Source organism: Jaculus jaculus, chromosome 7, assembly GCF_020740685.1.
Source record: "Jaculus jaculus isolate mJacJac1 chromosome 7, mJacJac1.mat.Y.cur, whole genome shotgun sequence".
Classification (NCBI taxonomy): Eukaryota; Metazoa; Chordata; class Mammalia; order Rodentia; family Dipodidae; genus Jaculus; species Jaculus jaculus.
The window spans coordinates 1,076,938-1,104,062 of NC_059108.1; the positions used below are offsets into that span (position 1 = coordinate 1,076,938).

The 27,125-nt window shown below is 41.4% G+C and overlaps 1 protein-coding gene across 6 annotated transcripts; it reads left to right on the forward strand.

Annotated features, from left to right (window-relative positions):
* Positions 1-1,464: 1,464 nt before the first annotated feature.
* On the forward strand, positions 1,465-24,392 carry LOC101616127 (zinc finger protein 30 homolog). 6 transcript variants are annotated; one of them, XM_045154914.1, is made up of 6 exons: positions 1,580-2,004; positions 3,160-3,210; positions 3,840-3,921; positions 7,131-7,257; positions 9,147-9,245; positions 22,389-24,392. In XM_045154914.1, exons 3-6 carry the CDS (start codon positions 3,871-3,873, stop codon positions 23,753-23,755), a joined length of 1,644 nt encoding a protein of 547 aa, XP_045010849.1. In that variant the 5' UTR covers positions 1,580-2,004; positions 3,160-3,210; positions 3,840-3,870; the 3' UTR covers positions 23,756-24,392. The 6 variants fall into 6 exon arrangements, with proteins under 6 accessions (XP_045010848.1, XP_045010850.1, XP_045010849.1 ...); XM_045154913.1 differs by lacking the exons at positions 1,580-2,004; positions 3,160-3,210 and adding an exon at positions 1,465-1,558; XM_045154915.1 differs by lacking the exons at positions 1,580-2,004; positions 3,160-3,210 and adding an exon at positions 1,511-1,532.
* Positions 24,393-27,125: the final 2,733 nt, after the last annotated feature.

A 27,125-nucleotide genomic window follows, 5' to 3' on the forward strand; every position in this document is an offset into this window, starting at 1 on the left:
GTGTTAGGTGAGGCAGAAGGATCACTATAGGTCTGAACCCAGCTGGGGTTGCAGGTTAAGACCTTGCCTCAGGGGCCTGGGGAGATAGCCCTGTGTTACAGGCTCTTATTGGCAAAGCCTGGGCTCAGTTCCCCAGCCACCCATGTAAAGCAGATGCAAAAGGTGGCATAAGTGCCTTAGCTTGTTTGCAGAGGTGAGACCATGCTATGCCTAAACCACATGCACACACATGCAAACAACCAAGAGGTATACTCCACCCTCCAAGAAAATCCAATTTTGAGACCCTCCACACACACAAGCGAAATCTTGGATAATCCATCAAAATAAAATGGACTATAATTAATAAAAATCCATGAATATGGGGATAGAGAGATGGCTTAGCTGTTAAGGCTCTTGCCTGTGAAGCCTAAGGACCCATGTTCAATCTCTCTCCAGATCCCACATAAGCCAGAAGCACAAGGCTGAGGCAAGCACAAGATCGCATGTGCCCACTAGGTGGCGCAAGCGTCTAGAATTCAACTGCAGTGGCTGTGGTCCTGGTGTGACAACTTTCCCTCACTAAAAAATAAATATATTTTAAAATATTTTATTTATTTATTTGTAAGGGGAGAGAGAAAGTGAAAGCGAGCTCAGCAGAGCCTCTTGCCAGTGCAAACAAATTCCAGATGCATGTGACACTTGGTGCATCTGGCTTTACATTGGTACTGGGGAATTGAACCTAGGCTACCAGGCTTTGCAAAGTAAGTGTCTTTAACCACTATGCCATCTCCCCAGCCCAAATGAATAATTTTTTTTTTTTTTTTTTTGGTTTTTCAAGGTAGGGTCTCACTCTGGCTCAGGCTGACCTGAAATTCACTCTGTAGTCTCAGGGTGGGCTCGAACTCTCAGCGATCCTCCTACCTCTGCCTCCCGAGTGCTGGGATTAAAGGCGTGCGCCACCACGCCCGGCTCCAAATGAATAATTTTAAAAAGTCCATGAATACCATACTGTTGAGATCCCATATGGAAATAGGAACGAAGGAAAGAAAGCATTTCCTTACTTTAGACGCCAACTAACACGAAAAGCAGTGAGAAAAATCACATCACAGTCCTGTAGATCGAGTAAAACCTATCAGTAGATGCTGAAGCTAGAAGGTAAGCCTGATGGGAACCCAGTCGCGGGCATGGTGGTGATGGGGAGACTGCGGTGGAGGCGCACCAAGGGTTCGAGGTCAGCCTTAGAAACTGCAACCCAAGGGGGCCTGGATTCGCGCCTGCGCACTCCCGACCACGCCAGGGTCTGGGAGCCCGCGTCACGTGTCGGGGGCGGGGATGTCCCCGGAGGCGAGAACTCAATGAAAGAAGCCCGCTGAAAGGCCTTTCTGCGTGGAGGTGCTGGCCGTCGCGCCGCTGCGGCTGGGTCGGGCTGGCCCCTTCCCCCCTCGGGAGGCCCGAGTCTGCGCACTGCAACCCAAGCCGCGCCCTCGGGAACCCCCGCGGCGGGCCCTGGGCCCTCCCGCTGGGTGCGCGCGGGTGCCCGCCGACCGGATGGGGTATGGCCTTTGCTGCAGGAAGCGAGGTTCGCGGCGGTGGCGGGGCGGGCTCGGGGTGCGGCCTGACCTAGGACTGCGGTCAGAGAGCCGAAGGCGGGGACCGAGATGAAGTCTAACGGAGGTCCGCTGCCCAGTGCAGGACCCGCGATAACCGGCAGGCCAGGGAGCTGAGAGAACACGTCCGAGCTGGACACTGAGGCCCCCGGGGATGGGTAATCTCGGTGCCCATCTCGCTGTGTTCCTCTGGTCTGCAATCGTGCATGCAGGTGGAGGCTGCCCAGGGCCCAGAAAGCGTGAAGGAGGGGATTGGAATCCAGAAAGAAGAGCCTTGGGTGGGGGCTGGGGATGTAGCTCAGTAGACTGCTCACTTAGCACGCACGAATCCACGGGATGGATCTTCGGCACCTGCTGGAACCTGGCATGGTGTTGGCAGCAATGTGGAGTGGAAGCAGGAGGATCCGAAATTCTCAAGGTCGTTCTCAGTTACATAGGGGTTTACTAACCATAGGCCAATTTGGGACACATGAGACCTGTAAGGTATAAGTTTGGTGTAGAGAAGAGAGAAATAAAGACAAGGAAGAAGGTCTCAACGATAGCACAGTTTATCTGAGGTAATCCCCTGGAGAAGGGGTGGACAGAGCATCCAGAGCTCACTTTCTGCCCACTGACGTGGGGTGGTTACTGGGCCCTTAGGATGATGGGGGGCGGAAAGTTTTTTAACTAGTCAATCCCACTAGAAGAAATGGGAGTGACTGATCCCATTAGGAGAAAGGAAGTATGTGAGGGGAGGGGGTCACAAAGTTTCAGTGTAGAGAGAAAAAAAATTGTTTTGTTTCCTGGGATTTTCCATTGCAAAATGGAAGGGTATAGAATTAATATTCCTGGCTTTTTATTAGTTATTCCTGTTAGGTGGCAGGACAGAATCATTTTGGGGACCCTGTTGCTACCTTCATTGGCACTGGAAGAGTTGTTGGGTTGTAAATGTTTAATTAGGGAATTAGGTTCTGAGAGACAAACTTAGTAATAACATTGAGTTATACAGAGTCCTAGCTTAAGAAGCATGCAAATGGCTTATGTTCTGTGCTTTGTTTTTGGCTGTGATTTCTTTTTGGGGTTTTTTTTGAGGTAGGGTCTCACTTTAGCTCAGGCTGACCTGCAATTCTCTATGTAGTCTCAGGGTGGCCTTGACTCTCGGTGATCCTCCTACCTCAGCTTCCGCAGGGCTGGAATTAAAGGCGTGTGCCACCACTCCGGGCTGGCTGTGATTTCTTAAGGAACAATGGAGGGCTGTGGTGGGGCTCACCGGTTGAGCAGACACCTCAAAATGTTCTCTGACGTCCACACACACGCTGTGGCACACACTCCTATACACACAACTAAATAATTTTTAAAAACTCAAGGACTGAGCGGATGTGGTGGCTCACACCTTTAATCCCAGCACTTGAGAGACAGGTAGGAGGCCTTGAGCTCCAGGCCACCCTGAGACTACACAGTGAATCCAGGTCAGCCTGGACTAGAAAGAAATAGGCTCTAATTCAAAAGCAAACAAAAAAGCAAGGGCTGGGGAATGTAGCTCGGTGACAGAGTACTCACCTAGCATGTGCAACAATGTGGTTTCTATCTCTAGCACTGCAAAAAAAAAAAGAAAGAAAGAGGGGCTGGAGAGATGGCTCAGTAGGTAAGGACACTTGATGGCAAAACCTGAAATTGTGGGTTCAATTATCAAACTACCCATGTAAGCTGGATGCAAGAAGTGGCACAAACATCTGGTATCTGTTTACAGTGGCAAGGAGCCCTAGCGTTGTATACACATACACACACACACATACAAATAAAAAATATAAATGCAAATACTCAAGCCCAGCCCAAACTTCCTAAATACCAAACTCTTAAGAGTGTAGCCTGCTAATCCCTTTTAACTATCCCTGAAGTTTGATGACCTAATTTTGCAGCTGATCTGCCTTTAGGTTTTTTGTTTGTTTGTTTTTGTTTTTGTTTTTGGAGGTAGAGTCTCACTCTAGCTCAGGCTGACCTAGAATTCACTACATAGTCCCAGGGTGGCTTTGAACTCACTTCAGTCCTTCTAACTCTGCCTCCTGAGTGCTGGGATTAAAGGCGTGTGCCACCACGCCTGGCTTGCCTATAGTTTTGAGATAACATATTTTTGTCTAAATTACTTCTTACCTCTCATAATTTGGTCTGTTGGAAACAGGTTACACATAGAAATAGAGCAGGACTATATATTGTGTTTAAAACCTGGGAACTTTGAGACAATTCGGATCTCATGGCTTCATATTCTCCCCCCAGCCCTGGCCTCTGTGGACTGCTTCTCCAGTAAATGACCTTGAGGAGGACTGGTCAGTTCTGCACCTCTAAAATCATGGCTCATGTAAGTTGATTTCTCTCTGCCTGAAATTTTGCCAGTTTTCTTTTCTTTCTTTCTTTCTTTTTTTTTTTTTCGAGGTAGGGTCTCAGTCTGGTCCAGGCTGACCTGGAATTAACTCTGTAGTCTCAGGGTGGCCTTGAACTCATGGCGATCCTCCTACCTCTGCCTCCTGAGTGCTGGGATTAAAGGCGTGTGCCACCATGCCCGGCTCTTTCTTCTTTTTTTAATTTATTTGAGAGCAGGAAAGAGGCAGAGTGAGAGAGAGAGAGAATGGGTGCACCAAGACTTCCAGCCACTGCAAATGAAGTCCAGACGCATGTGCCACCTTGTGCATCTGGCTAACTTGAGTACCGGGGAATCGAACTGAGGTCCTTTGGCTTTGAAGGCAAGCACCTTAACCTCTAAGCCATCTCTCCAGCCCTCTTCCCCCCACCCCCGGTTATATGAACATTCTCATTGGTTATTCTGAAACTTTCCACCAGAGTCCTGTCTAACTGCTGCTCCATAACTTCCATCCAGGGAGGGTCAGAGCCCTATATCTGCCCTATTTGCTCCCCATCCGTCAGTGTATACTAACCAAATCACTCAGTAGTTCCTGTAGGCTTGTTCTTGGTTTAGAGCAGAGATGAAGACCCTACTAGGGTTTTACTTGATCCAAGACTGTGAAAATCAGAGTGCCTTTCCTTAGCATTACACTGCCCACAAAGAATTATAATGGATGTTACATATGTATTTAAAAATTTCTTGGGCTGTGGAGATGGCTCAGAAGTTAAAAGAGCTTGCTTGCAGAGCCTGACAACCTGGGTTCAATTGCATAGTACTCACACAAAGCCAGATGCATGAAGTGAGTGGCACATGCATGTGGAGTTTATTTGCAGTGGCAAGAGACTCTGGCATTCTCATTCCCCCTTTCTTTCCCCCCTCTCAAATGAATAAAGTTAAAAAGGTTTTTCTAGTAATGATATTTTAAAAGTATAGAATGAAGAATACATATATAATCTCACATTTTTGAAATATTTCTTTGAAAGGGAGGGAGAGAATGGTGCTCTAGGGCCTCCTGACCATGCAAACAAACTCCAGATGCATGTGTCACTTTGTGCATCTGGTCTTATGTGATTACTGGGGAGTAGAACCTGGGTATTCAGGTTTGCAAGCAAGCACTGTAACCACTGAGCCATCTCTCCAGCCCCTATAATCTCACATGAAAAAAAAATTATTTATTGGGGGAGGGAGGGAATTAACATGGGATTTTTTTATAATCATGGAAAATGCTAATAAATCTTAGCTACAGATGATAGGGCTTCTGCGTGAGAATGAAAATACTTAGTACCAGAGGCCAGTAAGGTAAAAGGGAAACATAAAGGGTAGAGAAAGGAAGGGAGGAGGATACTTAATAGGTTGATATTGTATATATGTAATTACAATGATTGTAATGCGGAGGTAATATGATGGAGAATGGAATTTCAAATGGGAAAGTGTGGGGGTGGGGAGGGAGGGAATTACCATGGGATATATTTTATAATCATGGAAAATGTTAATAAAAATTAAAAAAAAAGAAAATGCTAATAAAAAAATATTTATTGATTTGAGAGAGAGAGTATGGGCACTCCAAGGCCTTCTGCTTCTGCAAATGAACTCAGGATACATGTGTCACTTTGTGCATCTGGGTTTATGAATCTTACATATTTTTAATTGTCACATTTAAAAATCTTTTAAATATATTTATTTATTTGAGAGAGAGAAAGAAAGAGGGAGAGAATGGACACTCCAGGGTCTCCAGCCACTGCAAACGGACTCCAAACTCATGTACCCCCTTGTGCATCTGGCTTATGTGGGTCCTGGACAATCAAACCGGGATCCTTTGGCTTTACAGGCAAACACCTTAACTGCTAAGCCATCTCTTCAGTCCTAAAAAGATTTTAATGTAGTTATTTGCAAGCAGAGAGAGAGAGAGAGAGAGAGAGAGAGAAAATGGTTGCACCAAGACCTCTTGCCTCTGCAAACAAACTCCAGACACATGTGCCACTTCATGCATCTGGCTTTACATGGGTGCCAGCTATCAAACCCAGGCCAACAGACTCTGACAGGCTTTACTGAGCTTTCTCCCCAGCACAATAGTCACAGTTTTAAAAACAAAAAGAAGCCAGTTGTGGTAGATGCCTTTAATCAGTTTCCTTTTCTAATTCTTTCTTTCTTTATTTATTTGAGAGCGACAGATTGAGAGCGACAGAAAGACAGACAGAGAAGGAGGTAGATAGATAGATAGAGAATGGGCATGCCAGGGCCTCTAGCCACTGCAAAGGAACTCCAGATGTGTGTGCCCCTTGTGCATCTGGCTAACATGGGTCCTGGGGAATTGAGCCTCAAACCAGGGTCCTTAGGCCTGACAGGCAAGCACTTAACCACTAAGCCATCTCTCCAGCTCTATCATCTTTTAAGAATTAGAAAAGGGGCTGGAGAGATGGCTTAGCAGTTAATGCATTTGCCTGCAAAGCCAAAGGACCTAGTTTCAGTTCCCCAGGACCCATATAAGCCAGATGCACAAAGTGGCACTTGCATCTGGAGTTCATTTGCAGGCCTAGAGGCTCTGGCATGCCCACATTCTTCCTCCCTCTTTCTCTCAAATAAATAAATAAAAGTTTTAAAAATGAGAAATTTTTAGGCCCTTTGCTTAGATGTGTTCTTACAACCCTATTTCAGTTAATAGGGGAATTTGGTAATTCCCTGCACTTGTCTACAAATGAATACAATTAGGTAGCCATAGTTAGTTAGCAAAGCACAAACACTGTGAATTTGGTCCATAAACCAAAATAGGGCCGTGGATTTTAAAAAAATTATTATCCTGTAAGCAAATTGCTTTTTGAATGAATTGTTTAAAAGAAAAAGGAAAAAATAAAAGGGCAGGGGTGAAGAGGCAGGAGGAGAAGCAGTGACAGACATGCAGCTTGCAAAGGTACCCATCGGCCTGTAAGAAAGCCGTTGCCACCCCTTGGTGATATTAAGAAATCTTGAAGAACACAAAGACATTTCTTTCACATAATGGATGTTCAGCCCCAGACTATTCATTTGATAAATGAAATGAGCATAGGGCTGGGGAGATGGCTAAAGGGTTAAAGGATCAGAGGTTAAATAAGCATATATCCTTTGACCCTTCTTTCATCTCATAAAATGTTTATTTTATCTTACAAATAATGCATGGGTTTTCATTTCAGGGTTTGGTGATGTTCAGAGATATCACTGTAGACTTTTCTCAGGAAGAATGGGAATGCCTGAATTCCTATCAGAGAGATTTGTACAGAGATGTCATATTAGAAAACTACAGCAACTTGGTGTCACTAGGTAAGTCGGTGTCAAATAACTTGGAAATTCAGAAGACTGAAGTCCAGGGCTTACTTTCTAGAAACAAGCTGGTCGCTGTTTGTGGTTTGGGAAATGGATACCCCTGTAGCATTTTATCTTCCCACATAATTCAGTGACCTTTACATCTTTGTTGGTCTGTTACTCCTCCTCTTTAATGACATACATGTATTCTCAAATCTGAGATCTGATTGATTCCATGCTGTATCATCAAAAGCATATGTGGCAAAGGTAGAAAGACTCATGATGGCTCCTGTTGAGACCTGAAGGCAGCAGCTGGCGAGAGTGACAAGTCTGTGCAGGGTCTGGTCGTCCTGCTGATTGTCTTTTGGCTTCAGTCTGGAAGGTTCTCCATATTAACAGGACTTTTAGGAAGATCAGACTTGGTCTAGGTCTTGTTGAGGATCACTCCACTGCTTCCAATACCAGTGAAGAGACAGGTGTCTCCCCTCAGAGGAGATGGTGTGTCTCATGTAAAAGTAGATGGTGCTTTGGCAGATGGAACCACTCATATCTGATACTTTATTTTCACACCTCCTCATAGTATATTTGCTAGATTATTTTCATTCTTGAGTTTTAAAAATATTTTATTTTTATTTATCAGATTGAGAGAGAGAGAGAGAGAGAGAATGAGCATGAGCACTCCAGGACCTCTAGCCACTGCAAACAAACTCCAGACATATGCACCACTATGTGCACCTGGCTTATGTGGATTCTGGGGAATCAAACCTGGGTCCTCAGGCTTTGCAGGCAAGCACCTTAACCACAGAGCCATCTTTCCAGCCTCCTTCATTCTTGACTTCGGGTGCATTCATGTGTTTGCACATGCAAGTGTGTGCATGTGTGTGGAGACGGACACCTCAGTTGTCCTTCCTCAGACACTGACTACCACACAGTGTCTCATTCTGGAGCTCACCACATGGGCTAGATTGGCTGGTCAGAGAGCCCAGGGATCCACCTGTCTGCTTCCTCAGCACTGGGTTTACAAGCATATACTATCGTGTTTGACTTTTCTTCTGTTTTTTTTTTTGTTTTGTTTTAATATTTATTTATTTGGGGGGGGTGATGAATAGGGGCTGAGGAGATGGTTTAGTGGTTAAAGGTGCTTGCTTGAGAGAGAATGGGCATGCTGGGGCCTTTAGCCACTGCAACAAACAAACTCCAGACACATGTTCCACTTTGTGCATCTACCTTTATGTGGATATTGGGGAATTGAACCAGGGTCCTTAGCCTTTGCAGGCAAGCACCTTAGCCACTGAGCCATCTCTCTAGACTTTTGTTGTTGGTAGTGGTTTTTGTTTTTTTGAGGTAGGGTCTTGCTCTAGCTTAGGCTGACTTGGAATTCCACTATATAGTTTCAGGGTGGCCTTGAACTCACAGCCATCCTCCTACCTCTGCCTTATTTGACAGAGAAGGAGGGAGAGAAAGAAAGAATGGGCACACCAGGGCTTCCAGCCACTGCAAACAAACTCCAGATGCATGTGCCCCCTTGTGCATCTGGCTAATGTGGGTCCTGGGGAATTGGACCTGGGTCCTTTGGCTTTGCAGGCAAATGCCTTAACCACTAAGCCATCCCTCCAGCCTGAATTTTTTTTTTTTTTTTTTTTTTTGAGGCACGTTCTAACTCTAGTGCAGGCTGACCTGGAACTCACATTCTATAGGCCCAGACTGGCCTCAGCTTGTAGCAATCCTCCTATCTCAGCCACCTAAGTGCTGGAGTTAAAGATGTGAACCACCATGCCCAGCTAATGTTATGAACTCCTGATCCTCCTGCCTCCATTTCCTAAGGGCTGTGATTACAGGCATGCACCATCACACTTGATCACATTTGGCAAATATATTCTTTCCTGAGCATTCTTTCTTCTTTCAAGCAGGATGTTCCATTTCTAAGCCAGATGTAATTACCCTGTTGGAACAAGGAAAAGAGCCCTGGATGATTGTGAGGCATGAGAAAAGAAGATGGAGCCAAGGTGAGCAAGCACTAATCAGGCAGTGTGGTCATGACATAACCTGGCTGAGGAAGGATCCTTAGATGTGGACTGTGAGAGATATGGACCTTGGTACAAGAACTTAGGATCCTGTCAGTGAATCACTAAAGAAATGTTCTCTATTCTTCGACTTACTACTTTCTCATAGTTCCCTCCTATCTCACTAGGGGAAAGCTTTCTTCCCTAGAGATAATCATTTTGCTTATAATTAGATCCATTTTCTTTATAGCTCTCTTTGGTACTTCAACTTTTTATTTTATTTATTCATTTGTTTATTTAGCTATTTCTTTATTAGAGAAAGAGAGAAAGAAAGAGAAAGAGAGAATGTGCATATCAGGGCCTCTAGCCACTTCAAACGAATTCTAGAAGCATGCGCTAACATGTGCATCTGACTTATATGGGTTCTGGGGAATGAAACCTGCGTCCTTAGGCTTTGCAGGCAAGTGCCTTAACTGCAAAGCCATTTCTCCAGCCCCTTATTTTATTTTTTTACTTGAGACAAAGTCTCATTGTACAGCCTAAACTGACCTTGAACTCCCAGTCCTACCTCATCATCCGAAGTACTAGGATTATGGGTATGTGCAACCATGCCTGGTTTGTATTTCAGTTAAAAAATATTTTATTTATTTAAAAGAGACAGGGACAGATGGAGAGAGAGAGAAAGAGTGAGTATGGGCACACTAGAGCCTCCTGTCACCACAAATGAACTCCAGATGCATGCACTACTTTAGGCATCTGACTTTATATTCTCCTGGGGAATTGACTCCAGGCTGCCAGGCTTTGCAAACAAGCAGCCTTAACTGCTGCACCATCTCTACAGTCCTATATTTTAAGTTTTATGTATATATTTCTTTTTTGTTCTCATTTCATGGGGTTTATATTTGAAAAGGGAGTCGTACATTACATAATGTAAGTCAGTGGTAGAGTGTCTTCTTGGCTTGTTTGAGGTTCTGGGCTTGAACCCCAACACCATGACACAAAACAAAAAACAAATGGGAGGCCAGGTGTGATGGTATATGTCTTTAATCCCAGCACTTGGGAGGCAGAGGTAGGAGGATTGCCGTGAGTTCAAGGCCACCCTGAGACTATGTAGTGAATTCTAGGTCAGCCTGGACTAGAGGGAGACCCTACCTTGAAAAACAAACAAACAACAAAAAAATGAAAATAGTTTCAAAGCTGGGCGTGGTGGTGTACTTATTTAGTCTCAGCACTTGGGAGGCAGATGTAGGAGAATCACCATGAGTTCACGGCCACCCTGAGACTACAGAGTAAATTCCAGGGCAGCCTGTGCTAGAGTGAGACTGTACCTTGAAAAACCAATAAATAAATAAGTGTGTGTGTGGGGGGGGGGGGTGTGGAGAGATGTGAAGTCTAAGGACTCAGGTTTGATTCCCCATTACCCACATAAGCCAGATGCATAAGGTGGTACATGCTCTTGGAGTTCATTTGCAGAGGTCCTAGCATGCCCATTCTGTCTGATTCTCTTTTCTGTATCTCTCTGCTTGCAAATAAATAAATATAAAAAAATAAATGAATGGCTTATTAAATATCCTGAAATGTTTAACTGTTAGGAAGAAAAGTGAATGGAAAATTTATGAATAATTAGAATGAGAAATGGAGTATTGGGAGATGGTCTACCAAAAGGAGTCAATTTGAAGAGGCTCCAGCTGTTTGTTTGAGACTCAGTGCACTTAACTGCAATGCATTTCAATATTTCATTCTTTCTTGGTGCTGGGAATGGTATGCAGGGTCTTGGACGTGCTAAGCAGGCACTCTACCACTGAGGTGCACTCTCAGTCCCAGAATTTCCATTGTCTGTGTTTCCTGCCAGTCTTTGACTATTGCCTTAACCATGCTTATATTGGCACCAACTCAGTGTACATGTATTGTTAGTATTGCCAAAATACTCAACTTGAATATTGCAGAAGAGATGTTCCTTAAACATGAATGACTGCTGGAATATGGAGTGAACACATTTGGGCACAGATATGGCTGACTCGGGTAGCATACAATTCATACCGCTTATCTACAGTGGAGCCTCCTTTTTATGAATCAAAATGACAACATTTTGATTGGCTGACCACTTCAGGGGGGCCATATATGACATTATTAGGTTTACTGTGTCTACAATGAGAATGTTAGCCATATATATATATATGTATATATGTATATGTATATATATATAGAGAGAGAGAGAAAGAGAGGGAGAGAGAGGGAGGGAGGGAAGGAGGGAGGGAGGGAGGGAGGCAGGCAGAGGGGGAGATGGTAAATTTTATAGTTAGTTCTAATTTGTTTGTTAGTGAATATGGGCATTTTGTCCTAAGCTTATTTATGTTCATATTTATCTTGTTCACTGTTGGCTCACTTCCATCATTCTATTACTTTCCCTTAAGTGTTTCTTGTGCTCATTTCTGTAGCTTTTATGCAGTGAACATGAATACTTTCTTGCTTTTTTTTTTTTTTTTTGATTCAAGGTAGGGTCTCACTCTAGCTGAGGCTGACCTGGAATTCGCTATGTAGTCTTAGGGTGGCCTCAAACTCACAGCAATCCTCCTACCTCTGCTTCCCAAGTGCTAGGATTAAAGGCATGTGCCACCATGCCCAGCTACAAATGCATTTGATTTTGATATTGCCTATGACTTCTTTCTAGACTAGTCATAAAATTTACAAGTAGGGCTGGAGAGATGGCTTAGTGGTTAAGCACTTGCCTGCGAAGCCTAAGGACCCCAGTTCAAAGCTCTGTTCCCCAAGACACACGTTAGCCAGATGCACAAGGGACATACGCGTCTGGAGTTCATTTGCAGTGGATGGAGGCCCTGGCTCGCCCCATCCCTATCTCTCTCTCTCTCTCTATGTCACTTTCAAATAAATAAATAAAAATAAACAAAAAAGATAGCATTTTAAAAAATTATAAGTAAATTCTGAAATTACTACTTATCTCATTGTTTATCATATTTTATTTTATTTTATTTTTTCTCAATTTTTTAAAACATTTTCCATGATTATAGAAAATATCCCATGGTAATATCCTCCCTCCCCACCTTTTTCCCTTTGAAATTCCATTCTCCATCATATCTCCTCCCTACCTCAATAAGTCTCTCTTTTATTTTGATGTTGTGATCTTTCCCTCCTCTTATGATGGTCTTGAGTAGGTAGTGTCAGGCACTGTGAGGTCATGGATATCGAGGCCATTTTATGTCTGGAGGGAGCACGTTGTAAAGAGTCCTACCCTTCCTTTGGCTCTTACATTCTTTCTGCCACCTCTTCCACATTAGACCCTGAGCCTTGGAAGGTGTGATTGAGATGTTACTCAGTACTCTAGTCACTTCTTTCCAGCACCATGATACCTTCTGAGTCATCCCAAGGTCACTGCCATCTGAAAATAAAAGATTCTCTACCCAAAGTGAGAGTAGCATTAATATGAGGGTATGAATATTAAGAGAATGCTTACTGGGCAGTTTGATAAGCACAATATGTACACTTACCCAGATATCAGCAGATGTTACACCCCTAGGGCTCATGACTACCTCTGTTTTAAGTTTTCAGTATCAGGGATGTGTTCCCCCCCATGGAGAGGGCCTCCAGTCCAATTGGAGGGCAGTTGGTTTCCACCATGACAGATGTGCCACTATTGCACCCGTTGTCTCATTTGGCATGGCTGGCCAATTATAAGGCTTGTAGTGTCCACTGTTGAGTATCTTCACTGGTGGTATCTCTTTCTCCCATTGAACTACATGTAGAATGGCTTCTTCCAGCTTTCTGTCAGCTGGTCTACATGGACGAGGTTATCAGCTCAGTTCCAGCAGAATTTCTCAGTGGCCTTGCAGCCCAACTATGTGGAGTCTTCAGCAATAGGGTCTTACCAAGAGCCTCAGCAATGGCCTATAATGTATTGGGGGCATCAGGGACCTCCCTGGCCAACAACTCACTGGAGGTATCCCATCCCTGGCACTGAAAATTTTCTAACAATGATCTATGGCTCCTGAGTGTTCCATTGTCCGAATCCAGAGGATTCCATATGATTTATTTGCATACTCTTAGAACTTGATTAGCCCTCCCTCCACCTTTCCTTTACTCAGCCTCTTCCTCTGACTTCACTTTGGGCCTTTTCACCCCCTGTTAATCTATTCTTCTACTTACATATATACAATACCAACCTACTAAGTACACTCCTACCTTCCTTTCTCTTCACTTTTTATCTCCTTTTTAACTTGCTGGCCTCTGCTACGGAGTTTTTTCCTTCTCACGCAGAAGCCCAGTCATCTGTAGCTAGGATCCACATATGACAGAGAACATGCGGCACTTGGCTTTCTGGGCCTGGGTTACCTCACTTAGTATAATCCTTTCCAGATCCATCCATTTTCCTGAAAATTTCATAACTCATTTTTCTTTACCGCTGAGTAGAACTCCATTGTATAAATGTGCCACATCTTCATTATCCACTCATCAGTTGAGGGACATCTAGGCTGGTTCCATTTCCCAGCTATTATGAATGGAGCGGCAATAAACATGGTTGAGCATGTACTTCTAAGGAAATGGGATGAGTCCTTAGGATATACCTAGGAGTTCTATAGCTGAGTCATATGGTAGATCAATTTTTAGCTGTTTTAGGAACCTCCACACTGATTGCCACAATGGCTGGACCAGATTGCATTCCCACCAACAGTTTGGAAGAGTTCCTCTTTTTCCACATCCCCGCCAGCATTTATGATAATTTGTTTTCATGATGGTAGCCAATCTGATAGGGGTGAGATGGAATCACAGTGTAGTTTTAATCTGCATTTCCCTGGTAACTAGTGACATAGAATATGTTTTTAGATGCTTATATGCCATTTGTATTTCTTCCTTTGAGAACTCTCTATTTAGCTCCATAACCCATTTTGTAATTGGCTCGTTTGACTTATTATTTAACTTTTTGAGTTCTTTGTATATTGTAGATATTAATCCTCTATCAGATATACAGCTGACAATGATTTTTTTCCCATTCTGTAGCTTAACTCTTTGCTTTATTCACAGTGTCCTTTGCAGTACAAAATCTTTGTAATTACATGAGGTCCCAGTAGTTAATCTGTGGTTTTATTGCCTGAGCAATTGGGGTTATATTCAGAAAGTCTTTGCCAAGACCAATATGTTCAAGGGTTTCCCCTACTTTTTCCTCTAGCAATTTCAGAGTTTCAGGTCTGATGTTAAGGTCTTCAATCCATTTGGATTTAATTCTTGTGCATGGGGAGAGAGAAGAATCTATTTTCATTCTTCTATAGATATATATCCAGTTTTCCCAACACCATTTGCTGAAGAGGCTGTGTTTTCTCCAATGAGTATTTTTGGCATTTTTATTGAATATCAGGTGGCTATAGCTACCTGGACTTATATCTGGGTCTTCTGTTCTGTTCCATTGATCTACATATCTGCTTTTGTGCCAGTACCATGCTGTTTTTGTTACTATGGCTTTGTAGTATAGTTTAAAATCAGGTATGGTGATACCATTAGCCTTACTTTTGTTGCTCAGTATTATTTTAGATATTCGAGGTTTTTTGTGATTCCAAATGAATTTTTGGATTGTTTTTTTCTATTTCCATGAAGAATGCCTTTGGAATTTTGATGGGGATTGCATTGAATGTGCAGATTGCTTTTGGTAAGATTGCCATTTTCACAATATTGATTCTTCCAATCCAGGAATAAGGGATTTTTTCCATTTCCTAATGTCTTTTGCGGTTTCTCGTTTGAGTGTTTTATAGTTTTCATTGTAGAGATCCTTTACTTCCTTGGTTAGGTTTATTCCAAGGTACTTTATTTTCTTTGATGCAGTTGTGAATGGGAGTGACTCTCTGATTTCATCCTCTGTATGTTTGTTGTTAGCATGTAGGAATGCTACTGATTTCTGTGTATTTATCTTGTATCCTGCTGCATGGCTGTAGGTGTTTATCAGCTATAACAGGTTGCTGGTAGAGTCTTTAGGGTCCTTTATATAAGAATCATGTCATCTGCAAATAATGATAATTTGATTTCTTCCTTTCCAATTTATATCCCTTTTATGTGCATCTCTTGCCTTATTGCTATGGCTAAGACTTCCAGTACTATATTAAATAAAAGTGGGGACAGTAGACACCCTTGTCTTGTTCCTGATTTTAGTGGAAAAGCCTCCAGTTTTTCCCCATTTAGTAACATGTTGGCTGTAGGCTTGTCATAAACAGCCTTTATTATATTGAGATATGTTCCTTCTATTCCCAGACTCTGTAGGACTTTTATCATGAAGGGATGTTGGATTTTGTCAAACGCTTTCTCTGCATCTAATGTGATGATCATGTGATTTTTGTCCTTCAGTCCATTTATATAATGTATTACATTTATCGATTTGTGTATGTTGAACCATCCCTGCATCTCTGGGATAAAGCCTGCTTGGTCAGGGTGAATGATCTTTCTGATATATTCTTGTATTCTGTTTGCCAATGTATTTTTTTTTAAGTGGAAAACATTTATTAACATTGAAGCTCCCATCATACAAGGCCATATAAAAATTTTTAGCATGTTGAATATATATATATAGTTCCAGTGATATATAATTACTTCTCAGAATACATTGTTCAATACATTAGTTCTGTTGACAAAAGCACTTCTCTTCAGATCCAATACTTGCACAGCCTTCTCCGGACAGAGTCTATTTGCCAATATTTTGTTGAGAATTTTTGCATCTATATTCATGAGGGACATTGGTCTGTAATTTTCTTTTTGTATTCTATCTTTGCCTGGTTTTGGTATCAGGGTGATGCTGGCTTCATAGAAGGAATTTTGTAGGATTCCTTCTATTTCTATCTTATGGAAAAGCCTAAGAAGCAATGGCGTTAGTTCTTCCCTGAAGGTCTGGTAAAATTCAGCACTGAATCCATTTGGGCCTGGACTTTTTTTAGTTGGGAGATTTTTGATAACTGTTCAGATCTCCGTGCTTGTTATAGGTCTATTTAAGTGATTAATCTCATCTTGATTTAATTTAGGTAGATCATATAAATCAAGGAAATCATCCATTTCTTTCAGATTTTCATACTTTGTGGAGTATATGCTTTTACAGTATGTCCCTATGATTTTTTGAATTTCTCTGTCATCTGTTGTAATGTTACCTTTTTCATCTCTAATTTTATTAATTTGTGTCTCTTCTCTCTTTCTTTTGGTCAGATTTGCTAAGGGTTTATCAATATTGTGTATCCTTTCAAAGAACCAACTTTTCATTTTATTGATTCTTTGGATTGTTTTTTTAGTTTCTATTTCATTAATTTCTGCCCTGATCTTTATCATTTCTTCCTGTCTACTGATTTTTGATTTGCCTTGTTCTTCTTTTTCCAAGGCTTTAAGGTGAAACATTAGGTCGTTTACTTGCGATCTTTCTAATTTCTTAATATAGGCACTTAAAGCTATAAATTTACCTCTTAGGACTGCCTTCATTGTGTCCCAGAGATTTTGGTATGTTGCATTCTCATTATCATTTGACTCTATAAATTTTTTTATTTCCTTCTTGATTTCTTCATTGACCTATTTATCATTTAGTAGTGTGTTGTTTAATTTCCCTGATTTCATGTATGCTCTATAGCCTTTCTTGCTGTTGATTTGTAGTTTGATTCCATTGTGGTCAGATGGAATGCAGGGAATTATTTCAATTTTCCTGTATTTGTTAAGATTTGCTTTGTGTCCTAATATATGCTCTATTTTAGAGAATGTTCCATGTGCTGCTGAAAAGAATGTATATTCTGCAGCATTTGGATGAAATGTCCTGTAGATATCTGTTAGGTCCATTCCTTCTATGACCTCATTTAGTCCAGATGCCTCTTTGTTTAGTTTTTCCTGGGATGACCTGTCAATTGATGAGAGTGGGGTGTTGAAGTCATCCACTATCACTGTGTTTGGTGTTATCTGTGACCTTAGTTCTAGTAGCATTTGTTTTATGAACTTGGGGTCTCCCATGTTAGGTGCATATATGTTTAGGATTGTAATGTCCTCCTGTTGGAGGGTGCCTTTAGTAATTCTGACTGATTTTTATTTAATATTTCTATTTGTTATTTATGTCTAGTATTGACCTCTTTATTTCATTAAATTGGTGTCCTATGTTTTCTTTGATTCCTTTGATTTCCTCTTTGACTTCTTTGAACATATTTATAATCATTCTTTTGAAATCTTTCTCAGGCATTTCCTCTAACTCATCACTGCAGGTCATTTCTGATGTATTAATACTTTTTGGTGGATTTATATTGTCTTGATTTTTGGTGTTTCTTGTGTTATAATGTATCTATTTTTGCATCCTGGATTATTTAATGATTGGATTTTCTAGTTAGCTGGGTATTATTAGATTTATCAGATAATCTGATGTTATATAACTTCAGGGTAGGAGCTTAAGGCATTAGGTGTGGCTCTCAAGACTCTCAGAGTATTTATCCATGAGTAGGTATTATGACAACCAGATCTTCTAACTGTCCCTTAGGGTGTGTGGTACCCCACCCATACCCTTAATCCTGACAACAAGGAGGGTTCCAAGTCAGTTTGTGACCAGGTGAGACCCTTCCCTGGTGTAATCCCAGTTACCTCTGCTCCTGCTTGGGTCAGTTCAAACTGGCGTGGCCGGGTCCCTGGACTGCTGCTCTGTTTGCTGGAGCTGGGCACTGACGGTGGGTGAGGGGAGTCTGCCGATGCTGCTCTAGTTCTCTCGCTGGTCCACATGTTCTTCTACCTTGTGATCTGCTCCTCTGTTGTTCACTGCCGCTCTCCCTTCGTGTTTCTTGAGTTTGCGGAGATCTCCGGTGTGAGTGGAAGCTCCCCTCACCTGGCTTTTCCTGTGGCTCAGGCCGAGCCTGGTGGCTTTCTGGCGCTGCCTCTGCTGCCGCAATTGGCGGACCTGCCAGAGCTGCTTCTGCCAGCCTGTGTGGGCTCTGGATGCTCTGGATCTCGCCTACTTCTCTGCTGCCATTTCAATTTCCTATACATCTCACTTTTTAGTAAAAGAGTGTATTTTGCTGAGGTTTTTTTTTTTTTTTTTTTTGGCTTTTTCCTCCCTAGGCTGCTTTAGCATGGTACCTACACCGCCATCTTAACCAGAAGTCCCCTGTTTGATCTTTTCATAGTGTCCCAAATATCTTGAAATTCCCACTCATACTTTTCTATAAGTTTGTCTTTCTCTTTGTTGGACTGTATTATGCCTTGGCCTCTGCCACCCAGTCTTCTAGCTTAGATATTCTGTCCTCTCCTTTATCCATTCAACTGGTGAAATTTTTTACAGAGTTTTTTATTTCATTAGCTGTGTTCTTTATTGCTAGAAATTCTAACTGGTTTTTCTTTATTATTTCTATTTCCTTATTTATGTCTAGTATTGACCTCTTTATTTCCTTTAATTGGTGTCCTGTGTCTTCTTTGATTCCTCTGATTTCTTCGAACATATTTATAATCATTCTTTTGAAATCTTTCTCAGGCATTTCCTCTAACTCATTCTCACTGGAGGTCATTTCTGATGCATTAATACTTTCTGGTGGATTTATATTGTCTTGATTTTTGGTGTTTCTTGTGTTATAATGTATATTTTTTGCATCTTGGATTATTTAATGATTGGATTTTCCAGTTAGCTGGGTATTATGAGATGTATCAATCAATCTGATGTTATATATCTTCAGGGTAGGAGCTTAAGGTGCTAGGTGTGACTCTCAAGACTCTCAGAGTATCTCCAAAAGTGACTATAGGTGTTGGGTCTGCCTCCTATGAGAGTATTCAAATAAGCTAAGTGGAACAAAATACAGGCAAATTCTAAAATTTAACTATACAATGTACACTTTCAGTGAAAAACAGCACAAAGTATTTATCCAAGAGTAGGTATTATGACAACCAGGTCCTCTATCTGTCCCTTAGGCTGTGTAATGCCTCACCCACTCCCTTAATCCTGACAACAAGGCAGTTAAGATTTCTGGTCTGTAGAGGGTTCCAAGTCAGCTTGTGACCAGGTGAGACCCTTCCCTAATATATAACAGAAGAGTAAACAAAGCTGCTATAATTCAAGAAGCAATAAATAATAAGCCCAAAATACAGCTTATTTAAGAATGGCAAAAAAAAAAAAAGGAAGGGAATTAACATGGGATATTTTTTTATAATCATGGAAAATGCTAATAACAATTTTAAAAAAAGAATGGCAAATTTGACCATCCATCAGATTTAACATATAATTTATCCTGATATGGAAGGTGCAATTAGCACTTCTGGTTCAGGCCTATATACCAGGTTTATTAGGCGGGTACTGACCTGGTGTAATCCCAGTTACCTTTTGGGATGATTTTGGTCTTAGCTGCGCTCTTGATTGGGTCCCTCTTTGGTGCTTTGTCAGTTCAGTAGGCATGGCCCAGTCCCTGGACCACTGCTCTGTTCCCGAGGGCTGGGCACTGGCAGTAGGGAAGGGGAGGGAGCTGCTGCTGCTCTAGTTCGCCCATTGTTCCATGCGTTCTTCTACCTTGTGATCTGCTCCTCCGTTGTTCACTGCTGTTCTCCCTTCCCATTTCTTGAGTTTGCAGAGAGCTCCAGTGTGAGTGGAAAATCCCCTTGCCTGGCTTTTCCTGCGGCTCAAGCCGAGCGCTGCTGCTGCGGTGTGGCGAGCAGACCCACCCCGCCACGTGCCCACGCGGGCTGTAGATGCTCTGGATCTCTCCTACTTCGCTGCTGTTTCAATTTCCTATACACCTCACTTTTTAGTAAAAGTGTGTATTTTGCTGGGGTATTTTTTGGCTTTTTCCTCCCTAGGCTGCTTTGTTGTGGTACGTAAGCCGGCATCTTAACTGGAAGCCTCTGTTTATCATATTTTTTATCTGACTTATCAAATACAGTTAGTTAGCTAATTCCCATCATCTTGTACATATCATTTTATATCTTATTTGTCTTATTGAGGTCCTAAGTTGACTTTTTCCTCTAAATTCTTCAAAATTGTCAGTTGGGCTTTGTTGTTACTGTGTTTTTTGTTTTGTTTTGTTTTGACAAAGTCTTGCTGTATAAGACCAGCTGGCCTTGAATTCGTGGTAGCCAAGCTGACCTTGACTTGTGATCATCTGGCTCAGCCTCTTGAGTGTGAGAATTATAGGAGTAGGCCACTATGCCCAGCCTTTTTTTTTTTTTAATTGTCATCTTGTGTAAAGAGACAGAGATGACATGAAACACACATAGAAATTTCAAAGCAGTATCTCTTGTGCCATTTTTTACCTGTGTCTACTTACATCGTGTTGATATTCTTTAAATTATTTCCTTTTAATGTCTTTTTGGGTATTCTTTTTTTTTTTTTTTTTTGTCTTTTATGGTGTGGTAGGGTCTCACTCTAGCCCAGGCAGACCTGGAACTCACTATGTAGTCTCAGGCTGGCCTTGAACTTACAACGACCCTCCTACTTCTGCCTCCTAAATGCTGGGATTAAAGGCATGTACTACCACACCTGGCCTCATGTATTCTTAAACTTTACTGAAATATAAAACATGCACATACCAATGCACAATTTAATGTTCAGCCTAGTAAATTTTCACAAGGTAATCACACCCACCTCTTCACTCAGACTAAAGAATGGAGATTTACTAAAGTACTAAAGCCCTTTCCTGACTCCATCCTGTCCTTTCTGTACTTCATGGTCAACCACTGTCCTGATTTTAACAACTCCACAGATTAAACCATTTTTAAACATTGTAAAAATGGAGTCCCCCATTCTTCCATGAGTGGCTCTGTGTGCCATCTGGTGTGGGTGGGGAATGGTCTCAGTGCATGGCTGCAGACTGTTCTTTTCTGGTACTGCTCTGCTCTGTTCTGCTCGCATACCATCAGCTACTTAGCCCATTTTCTGTTGATGAGACATCAGTTCTTTCCAGTTTGGGTATGGCAGATGATGCTATGTGATAGATGTTTCTTTTTTCTTTCTTTCTTTTTTGAGGTTAGGCCAGGCTGGCCCTGAACTCCTAGTGATCCTCCTACCTCTGCCTTCTGAGTGCTGGGATTAAAGGTGTGCACCCTGGGTAGATGGCTTAGTGGTTAAAAGTACATGCTTGCAAAGCCTGACAGCCTGAATTCTATTCTCCAGTACCCATGTAAAGCCAGATGCATAAAATGGTACATACATCTGGAATTTTTTTCAATGGCAGAAGGCCCTGTCACACCCCTACTGCTTCTGTGTTTTCCTCTTTCTCTTTGCCTCTATCAAACAAATAACTAGAATATTTCAAAAATGCCTTTTTCTTTGTACAAAGTACTGAAATTTTGGAACTGGGGGTGTAACTCAGTTGTTAGAATACTTGCCTAGTATGCACAAGGTTTCTGTTTTTTTTTTTTTTTTTTAACTTTGTGTGTGTGTGTGTATGTGTGTATACACATGCATGCATGCAGTGGCCAGAGGCTGATAGGACATAAGGTCTTCCTTGATCACTCTCCACTTTATTTATTTATTTTCACCTTATTTATTGAGTCTGGATTGCTCACTTGCACTCAGAGCTTACTGATGGGGCTAGTCTAGCTAATCAGTTTGCCCTGGGGATCCCTGTCTCCATCTCCTGAGCACTGGGATTATAGGCAGGCTGCTATACTCACCCAGGATTTATGTGAGTGCTGGAGAGCCAAGTTCAGGTCCTTGTCCTTGCATGGAAAGCACTTTTCTGACTGAGCCATCTCCTTAGCCCTGTGTTTTCTTTGCTATTATTGTTTTCTTTTTTAAAAAGATTTATTTGCCAGGCGTGGTGGCACACACCTTTAATCTCAGAATTTAGGAGGCAGAGGTAGGTGGATCATCATGAGTTCGAGGCTACCTGAGACTACATAGTAAATTACAAGTCAGCCTGGGCTAGAGTGAGACCCTACCTCAAAAAAAAAAAAAAAAAAAAAAGTTTTATTTATTTGAGAGAGAGAAAGAGGCAGAGAGAGGAGTAAGTGTGCCATGACCTCCTGTTACTACAAAGAAACTTTAGCTCCACTTTGTGCATTTGACTTTATATGGGTACTGGGGAATTGAACTTGAGCCCATCCTGTTTTGCAGGCAAGTGCCTTTAACCACTGAGCCATCTCTCCAGCCCTGTTACAAAGTTGTAACTTATTTATTTCATCCAGAATAGAAGACTATCATATGTTTATCTTATTTTCTTTCAGATTTGGAATCCAGGTGTGACACTAAGAAGTTATTTAAAGAAAAGGATGCTTGCAAAATTAATTTATCCCAGTGGGAAATAATGGAAAGAATTGAAAGTCAGGGCCTTGAAGATTCCTTGATTGGAAAAGAATTTGAATATAAAATGTTTGGAGAACAAGCAGGTTCTCAAAAGGTGTATTTTAGGCAAATGACAAAAACCACCCCTGAAAAAATACCCACTTACAGAAAACACCCATCTCTTAATCTGTTTCAGAAAGGTCATAATAAAGAAAAACCCTATGAATGTGGGGAATGTGGGAAGTCTTTCAGAGTGCGCCAACAGCTAACTTTTCATCAGAGAATTCACACTGGTGAGAAGCCCTATGAGTGTAAAGAATGTGGAAAAGCCTTTAGGCAATGTGCCCACCTTAGTCGCCATCAGAGAATTCATATGTCTGACAAACTCTATGAATGTAAAAAATGTGGAAAGATCTTTGCATGTAGCTCAGACCTTCGAGTGCATCAGAGAGTTCACATTGGCGAGAAGCCCTATGGTTGTAAGGAGTGTGGGAAAGCCTTCAGAGTGCGAGGACAACTTAATCTCCATCACAGGATTCACACTGGAGAGAAACCCTATGAGTGCAAGGAGTGTGGGAAAACCTTTAGACAGTATGCACACCTTACTCGCCATCAGAGGCTTAACCTTGCTGAGAAGTGCTGTGAATGTAAGGAGTGTGGCCAGGCTTTTCTGTGCAGCACAGGTCTTCGGCTGCATCACAAACTCCACACTGGTGAGAAGCCCTATGACTGTAAGGAGTGTGGCAAGGCCTTTCGAGTGCGGCAACAACTCACTCTCCATCAGAGGATCCACACTGGAGAGAAGCCCTATGACTGTAAGGAATGCGGGAAGACCTTTAGTCGTGGCTATCATCTAACCCTCCACCAGAGAATTCACACTGGAGAGAAACCTTATGAATGTAAGGAGTGTCAGAAGTTCTTCCGTCGTTATTCAGAGCTCATTTCACATCAAGGTATTCATATCGGAGAGAAACCCTATGACTGTAAGGAATGTGGGAAGGCTTTTAGGCTATTCTCGCAACTTACTCAACACCAGAGTATTCACTTTGGTGAGAAACCCTATAAATGTAAGGAATGTGAGAAAACTTTTAGATTGCTCTCACAGCTTACACAACATCAGAGCATTCATACTGGAGAGAAACCCTATGACTGTAAGGAATGTGGGAAGGCCTTTCGACTTCATTCATCACTTATTCAACATCAGAGGATCCACTCTGGTGAGAAACCATACAAATGTAAGGAATGTAAGAAGGCCTTTAGACAGCACTCACACCTTACTTACCACCAGCGAATTCATAAAAATGCTTAAGAATCTTACAAGAATCCTTTCTTTGTGTGAATGTTATGCTAAGGAGTACTAGAAAACTCTAGAGGAAAATTTTTTGAATGGAAGAATTCCTTTTGTTTCATGCTTAAAAGTAACAGCATGAAAAATGCTATTCAAAGGAAATGTGATAATATGTAATATAAACATGTAGCAGCCTTTCATTCACTTATATTGAACTTTAGGAAATTCATTCTAGAAAGGAACTTCACTAAAATCATGAGTGTTTAAAAGGTATAGTATACCTATGGAATTGCCAGGGTACTAACTCAATTTTGAAAATGGATACACAAAAGGAAAGAAAGCTCATTTGGCTTGTGTTTCCTATATAAAGTTATTTTTCACAGCTACCAGAAGTTGTTGAGGTAAAATTCTTTCCCAGAGAACTCCAGCTGAGAAATGTAGAATTTAAAAATCTATTAGAAAACTTTTTTTGTGGCATATAATGTAATAGTGGATCTAGAGGTTAAGACTATTAAGCAATAGATTGACTTGAACTTTATAATGAATGGATAAGGTTGACAGCACCTGAACCATGGATCAGTTTTAACTTCACACAAATAGAGCAAGAAAACATGTGCCTCTTACTGTGCTACAATAAACTGCACAAGTCTTACTGTAAGTATTGGACTTGAGCTTAAACCAGTGAAGCTCTAACTCCCAGTTTAGAGAAAACTAAGGAATGGAAAAACATATTACCCAATATAACAAGAAGCTACTAAAACTAAAATGTGGGCTGGAGAGATGGCTTAGCAGTTAAGCACTAGCCTGTGAAGCCTACGGACCCCAGTTTGAGGCTCGATTCCCCAGGACCCACGTTATCCAGATGCACAAGGGGGCGCACGCATCTGGGTTCGTTTGCAGTGGCTGGAGGCCCTGGTGCACCCATTCTCTCTCTGTCGCTCTCAAATATAAATTTAAAAAAAAAAGTAAAATGTGTAGAATTCTACAAGAGGAATGATAACAAAAGGGCACCAAAGGAAAAAAAAAGAGGTGGAATTCTTAAAATATTGAATGACTTAAAAGGCATAGCTGTCAAATGCAGTGAAAAATTTAGATCATGATTTGAACAAATATGTAAAGCAAGATATTTTTGTGAATGAGTAAAATAGCAGTTACGTGGACTAAATGGGAATTAATGGACCAGAACTTCTTTATTGAATATGTCACTAGTGACATAATGATCACTTGAAGTACTGATCATTTGACAAGTGGTCAATCAAAATTAAAATGGGGTTAAATATAAATTCATACATGATCTTGAAGATTTGGTTTTCATATTGAGTACATCCATGAGGTAATATACTAAACATATCATTCACTCTTTTTTTTTTTTTTGGTTCTTCAAGGTAGGCTCTCACTCTGGCCCAGGCTGACCTGCAATTCACCATGTAGTCTTAGGGTGGCCTCAAACTCACAGCAATCCTTGTACCTTTGCCTCCCAAGTGTTGGGATTAAAGGAGTGCGTCACCATACCCGGCTTTCTAATTCATTTTTGATGCATTAAAATACATTCAAACTAGTTGCACATTTTCTTTTACTTTTTTTTTTCACTCTAGCTCAGGTTGATCTGGAATTCACTATGTAGTCTCAGGGTGGCCTTGAACTCACGGTGATCCTTCTACCTCTGCTCCCGAGTGCTGGGACTAAAGGTGTGTGCCACCATGCCTGGCTTTTTCTTTACTTTTTTTTTTTTTTTTTTTTAGTTGCACTTTTTAAAATAAGACTTACACACTTTAAGGTTATATTCAGCATACATACTATATTGTCAGAATTGATATAAGCAGGAAAACAGTAGCATTTAGCCAGTGGTGTTTTCCTTTGAAAGGTGACCATCACAGTTAAGATCTTGGCAGTTTAGGTCAAGGAAGGGCAATAAGATGGCACAGTTGAAGCTGCGTGGACAAGGAGGTGACTGTGAGTTTTTAAATCCTAAGTGGCTGTGCAAACAACAAAAATCTATGGAATTTCTACCATATTATTCTATAAGACAAGCCCAAAATTAATTATAAACTTAGATGAGAATGCCCACAGAATCAGAATCTAGACTTGTCTTTGGGAAGATGACCTAGTAATTCTAATGTCTAGTTGACTGTATCCTACAGTTCATTTACATGTGGAATAGTAAATTATTTATCTAGAATATCTTTGGCTGGATCCATCCTACCTCAATTGCTTATCTAGATTTAGGCATCCTACTATAATTACACATCGGGAGTGCAGGCATCCTATATTTAGAACATCAAAATGAGAGAAAAGAATCCACTGTGTCTTCTCAGTTCTTCCTGTGGTGTTTTTTTTTTAAGGGTTTTTATATGTTTAAGAATAAAACGAATTCTATATTGGCAGAATTAAAACCCAACATTTTAAAGTTACTTTTTCAAAAGTATGCAGTCTACAAGTCCTTGCAGATGGTGATCCCTGACAGACATAAACAATTTCACTGTAACTGCCGTTATACTGTTTCTCTGGTGGTTGGAAAGCCATGATCTCTGATGAAGTGCATCATCCTATGACCTTTCAACTTCAAACATAATACAGAGTCAAACTGAAGAATCTCCATGCCCAGCTTGTGTGTTTCTATACCAAGCTCCTCAAGATACAGCATTCCTTAGATGAAATATGAAAGTTAATAGTATTTGCTTAGAGCCAGTTTCCAGAAAATATACTTTTTTTTTTTTTTTTGAACAAGGTTTCACTTTGCAGCCCAGATTGTCCTCAAATTCACTACCTTGTCTCGGCTTGCTGAGTGCTGAGGTGATAGGCATGTGCCAACAAACCTGATTTGATGCTACTTTCTTAAAAGGGAGTGTGTTTAAACAAGAATATTAAGTACTGCATTTCAAATTACATTTTTTTAGATCGTAGAACTATGAGTTTGTCCCAACAGTGCAGTCGTGTGGGTGTATTTGATGGTTCTTAACCTAGTGATCTCAAGTGCACGTTCCCACTGCCAGGGCCTGGATTTGGGATAAGACTCCTTCTCTTAGCAGGCACTGCTAGAAGTGAGGTAGAGGACCACAAAGGTGAGACGTCTAGATGGGTGCCAGGCGGTTAGCTCTGTTCCTTGTTGGCCAGCATGACCAACAGCGTGCATATCGTGCTGATGCTTTTCTGTCAAAATGAAAGTCTCCGTCAACCTTGTACTGCAATTAGAATGAACAGCCAATGCCTGTGTGGTAAAACAGATACATCTCTAAATAAATAAATAAACCATGAAAATTTTAGGGCGAAAGAAGCCAGACACAAAAGGGTATATTCAGGTTGGAGGAGTGCCTGTTAGTAAAGTGCCTGCGTAGCATACATGAAGCCCTGGGTTCAGTCTCCAGCACCACGTAAGCTGGGTGTGGGGTGC